We start from the raw sequence: 5,629 nt of genomic DNA, 5'->3' as shown, positions 1-5,629 counted from the left end.
TTCTCCTGGTTCTGCTCCTCTCACTCTGCATCACTTCCTGGAGGTTGTTCCAGTCTCCATGGAACTCCTCCACTTTATTATTCCTTTTAGTACAATAGTATTCCATCACCAACATATACCACAATTTGCTCAGCCATTCCCCAATTGATTGGCATCCCCTCGTTTTCCAGTTTTTGGCCCCACAAAGACTGCAGCTATGAATATTTTTGTACAAGTCTTTTTGTCCATTATCTCTTTGGGGTACAAACCCAGCAGTGCTATGGCTGGATCAAAGGGTAGATATTCTTTTGTCGCCCTTTGGGCATAGTTCCAAATTGCCCTCCAGAATGGTTGGATCAGTTCACAACTCCACCAGCAATGAATTAATGTCCCTACTTTGCCACATCCCCTCCAGCATTCATTACTTTCCTTTGCTGTTATGTTAGCCAATGTGCTACGTGTGAGGTGATACCTCAGAGTTGTTTTTATTTGCATCTCTCTGATTATAAGAGATTTAGAACACTTCTTCATGTGCTTATTAATAGTTTTGATTTCTTTATCTGAGAACTGCTTATCCATGTCCCTTGCCCATTTATCAATTGGAGAATGGCTTGATTTTTTGTATAGTTGATTTAGCTCTTTATAAATTTGAGTAATTAAACCTTTGTCAGAGGTCTCTATGAAGATTTTTTCCCAGTTTGTTGTTTCCCTTCTGATTTTAGTTACATTGGTTTTGTTTGTGCAAAAGCTTTTTAATTTGATGTAGTCAAAATTATTTATTTTACATTTTGTGATTCTTTCTATGTCTTGCTTGGTTTTAAAGTCTTTCCCCTCCCAAAGGTCTGACATGTATACTATTCTGTGTTTACCCAATTTACTTATGGTTTCCTTCTTTATGTTTAAGTCACTCACCCATTTTGAATTTATCTTGGTGTAGGGTGTGAGGTGTCACTTTTTGCTTTTTATAAAATGGCTAATATAGAAATCCTTTTTGCATGATATCAAAAGCATAATTGATATATTGCTTGCCTTCTCAATGAGTGTGGAAGTAGATGGTAGGAAGGGGGAGAAATTGGAACTCAAAACTTAAAAAGAAAAGAATATTTAAAATAAATAAGAAATGTTTTTTAAAATAATGCATTTAATTGAATTCATGAAAAAAAGTGTCTCCTAAGCATCAGTTTTCTCAAGGCACCTTTTACTTCATTGTTCCTTAGACTGTAAATGATGGGATTCAACATGGGAATCATCATACTATAGAAAAGAGACACTATTTTGTTCTGCTCTGTTGAATAGGTGGATTTAGGCATTGCATACATGAAAGTAATGGTCCCATAGTACAGAGTGACTGCTGTGAGGTGAGAGGTACAAGTTGAGAAAGCTTTGGATTTTCCCTTAGAAGAGCTTATCTTAAGGACAGAGAAAACGATATACACATAGGAGATTATTATAATGAACGCTGTTATCATAAGTACTAATCCAGCAGAGACAGCAGGAAGAACTTCAGCAAGATCATCTTGGTAGTAGGAAAGCTTCAAAAGTGGTGAATAATCACAAAAAAAGTGACTAATCTTATTGGGTCCACAGAAGGATCGATTCAATAAGCAACCAGTAAAAGTCCAAGCATTTATAAAACCACTCAGGTAGGATGTGGTAAGTAACAGAGTACAGACCCTAGTAGACATGTTGGTGGAGTAGAGTAGGGGGCTACAAATGGCCACATACCTATCATAAGCCATGACAGCCAGCAAGAAGCACTCAGTACTTCCAAAAGTAGATGTAAAACAAAATTGGGTCAAACAGCCTCCAAAAGAGATTAAGGTTATTTCCCTCACATAGCTCGTAAGCATGAGAGGTGTGACAAATGAGGAAAATCCAAGGTCCAGAAATGCCAAGTGACTGAGGAAAAGGTACATTGGAGTTTGAAGCTGGGAGCTCTTTCTGATCAATATGATTATGCTAAGGTTTCCAACTACTGTGACAATATAGACACCTAGAAATATCACAAAGAGGATGATACGAAGACTTGGATCATCTGTCAACCCTAAAATAATGAATTCAGTCACAGCAGTGCAGTTATTGCCAAACATCTGTCCTGGAAAGTGTGCCTATTAGACAGAAGAAAATGAAATTAAAATAGATCATAGAACTAAGATTTGGTTTTGTCGATTGAAGTATATAGGACACATTCACTGAGCACCTCCTACAAGCCCATTCTATTAACTTAATTCCATATTATATTCCTATACTCCATGGCAGGGTGCTTAAAAAAACAAAGTAGAGATGAATGTAGTTTTCTCCATGGACCAACAATCCTGTATCATTTGCTAATTTTTCCATTTTGACAGAGTGGAAAAGTAAGGAGAGGACAGTTTATTCCCTTAAATATATGCAAACTCTATACAAATGTGTACTTGCTATTTTCCTAAGTAAATGCTTTGCTTAATTGATTCCAACAAAATAGAGCCTGTTTTGTGTTCTAGAAGTCTCAGAAGATCAACTTTCACAATTAAAAATGTTATCCATCTCATACTTGTCAATTATGAAGAAAGTTCTGGATTCTGAAATGACCCTTCTGCTCTGAAATCACAAATGAGGAGAATTGAGGAATCTGGATTCTACATCTCTTTCTCTTCCTTTATTCCTAAACTTGACCTTATTGCAAAGAGCTTTGGAAATGATTATTTCTAAGCAAAGTAAGGCTTTATTTCACTTGCTCAACCTGTAGTAACCATATTCCATTTACGTGTTTCTCCCTTCAGTTGGAGAATAGTTCAGTGAACTGTAGTACAGGAACGTAGTGGCAATTTATTATGCCATGAGAAGTAATGAACATGTATTCCTTGAAGTAGTAACATGGAAACAGTTTATTAGCTGATAAAGCAGAAGAATATATATGATGATCACAAGAATCATGAGAGGGTAAACAACTTTGAAAGTCATCAGAACTGAGACCAAAGTGGTGACAAATTGTGTCTTGAAAGGACTTGAAAAAATATTTACCTCTTCCTTCTTAGAAGGCTTAGAGAAGGTAGAGAATAAGACATGCAATCTCATACATGGTTTATCTATTGATTGGTATTTCTTGATTATACATATCTCTTGTAAGGGAGAGCTGCCACTAGGCATGGGGAGAAGTAGCTAAGTGAGGAGTTATAGACAGGAGTGGAGGGAAGGAATAACAAAAAATGTTTGAAAATTTACAAAAGAAAAAGAAAAACTCAACTTTGCATGTGTGTATATATATATACATATATATCATATTCCTTTTAAAGAACAAACTGTGTTTAAAAGTTTGTATTTGTTAATGCTTAAGTTAAAAGAAATGTCCTTAACTATTGGGTTTCTTTTTCCTGGAATATTCTAATTACTCTCCTCCCTAATCTCATTGTTGTTCTCTTCTAAATCTCATAAAATAAGATATAAAATATTAAGATTCAGCAAATAGTAATTCATGACTATAACATTCACTTATGGGTCTATGATCCAACACATTCTTTGTGACCACAAGAAAAAAGAAGCCCTTGATGAAAAAAAATGTGAAAGGCAGGATGAATTTTACAACTCCTCCTTTACTCTTCTTCCCTCTGACCTGAGGACTTTGCATCATACTTTTCTGACCAAAGAGAGGCTGTCTCCATGAACTCCTTTTCTTTTCTCTTCTACAATTGCAAATTCCTTTTGGCTAGTGCCAAACCCTTCTTCTTTTATTGATCCCATCTCTCCTTTTCTAACCCTATGTTTTCCCCATTGAAAAATTCCTATCTAACCTTTCCTTCTCAGCTTCCTTTTCCAGGTCTTGGCTGCAGTGCAGTCTCTTTATCATGTATGTGCCCCAGGCTCTGTCCTAGGCCTTCTCCTTTCTTTCTATAGCTTCTCAATCAGTCTATTAGCTTCTTCTGTCATTAACAACTCCTTCCAGATGAATTTAAAGTCTATATATCATGTCTCAACTCCAGTCCACACATCACCAATTCTTGGGCATTTGTCCTTGTATTCAAAAATCATTTCAACCTGGAGTCCAACAGAGAAGTTATATCATGCCCAGTCTTCTACCTAAAACCATGTATCTACATAGTTCATTTTTTTTTCAGCATCACACCACCTTTCTAATTTCCTTGGTTTTTAATCCTAGAATTAATCTCAGCTGTTCTTTCCATATTCCCTTTCTCAACCAGTCAACTGGCAAGTCTTCACATTTGATTTCCACAATATATATCTCATCTTCTTTTTTGTCTACTCATACAGTCATCACCCTAACTCCAGTTTCCATCTCCTTTCGTTTGGACTATTACAAAAGTCTCTTAATTAGATGTTTACTCTCATCATCCTCAAAAATATTCTTCAAAACCTTACAAAAATATTCTTCCTAAACTCAATGGGGGATCATGTCATTTGTTTACACAAACCTTGAATAGATGCCTTGAGAACAAAAACAATTCTTCAGCTTGATATTTCGAGTTTTGCACAGTCTGAATCTGGCCTCCCTTTCCGATTTATTTCACTTCATGCTTAAGCATATACTGTATATTTCAACCAAATTGGCCTACTGACTCTTCCTTAGACTCAGAATTCTACCTGAATCTCTGTTACAGACCCTCCTGTATGTTCAAAATGAAGTACCTTATCTCTGCTTCTTGGAAACTCAAACTTTCTTTGTGTTTCATCTTGTCAATCACTACTTATACAGACTCTAGTTTCTGAAACGCTGTCCCTCCTCAACATATCTTTTATTTGCTTATATGTGTAAATATTTTATCTCTTTCTCACCAATGGAATGTAAGCATCCTAAGGTTAAAGACTGTTTTGCATTTTATTTTTTGCATCTCCAGTGCCTACATTAGGGCCCTGTGCATAATGAGTACTTAAAAACTAATTGAATTCAAGGCAATAAAAGACTTTTGAAAACTTTGTCTCATTTATATTGGTAGCACATTTATTATAATCACACAACAGGACTGTTAATTACTCAGTACAAAAATGTAAATTTCATAAATTGCTTTCCTCTAAACTTTTACAAGAAAATAGTAATTTTTATTTTACAAATGACATAACTGAGGAACACAGAGATTCTGTCACTTGCCCATGATCATTGTCACAGAAAGTAAAATTCAGACATGGAATTCAAATCCAGCTCTCCTGACTTCCATTTCAATTCTCTTTCCACTACACCAAATAGCACATAAATATGTGAAATTCCTCCTCCAAGGCCACAGTTACAGAACTGGGGCAAAACACAGGAAACAAATAACCTATGCATACAAAGACATTTTTATGTAAGTATCCTTCCTTACCTAACCATATTCCATCAAGTACTTACTGTTTGTAGTGGTGTTTCCAGATGTATAATATGACCTGTGGTCCACCAAAATTTTCTTACATAGAGGTGAAATAATATTCTGTGCATATACTTCACTTCCAAATCTTTGACTTTTTATTACACTACAAGGGACCAGAAACATGAAGGCCAAAATCAGGAATGAATCTCACTCACTGAAACAAAGGGAGAGAGTAAGAGACAGTTAGAGAGAAATGTATTAATGCACACCTTAAATCAATATAAATTCCAGCACTGTATAAGGCCCAGACCTCCCTGACATGAGCTACAAATCAAAAATCAGATCCAAGTATTTTTATAGCAAAACAAAGA

At 35.7% G+C, this 5,629-nt stretch overlaps 1 protein-coding gene across 1 annotated transcript; it reads right to left on the bottom strand.

Annotated features, from left to right (window-relative positions):
• Positions 1-1,130: 1,130 nt before the first annotated feature.
• Positions 1,131-2,271, bottom strand: LOC100617526 (olfactory receptor 508-like). Its single transcript, XM_003342196.3, has one exon. It carries the CDS (start codon positions 2,067-2,069, stop codon positions 1,131-1,133), a length of 939 nt encoding a protein of 312 aa, XP_003342244.2. The 5' UTR covers positions 2,070-2,271.
• Between the last annotated feature and the right edge of the window lie 3,358 nt (positions 2,272-5,629).

The sequence above is a fragment of the Monodelphis domestica genome, chromosome 6, assembly GCF_027887165.1.
Source record: "Monodelphis domestica isolate mMonDom1 chromosome 6, mMonDom1.pri, whole genome shotgun sequence".
NCBI classification, from domain to species: domain Eukaryota; kingdom Metazoa; phylum Chordata; class Mammalia; order Didelphimorphia; family Didelphidae; genus Monodelphis; species Monodelphis domestica.
The sequence above is the reverse complement of the archived record's forward strand: the minus strand, read 5'-3'. Positions and strand labels throughout refer to the sequence as shown.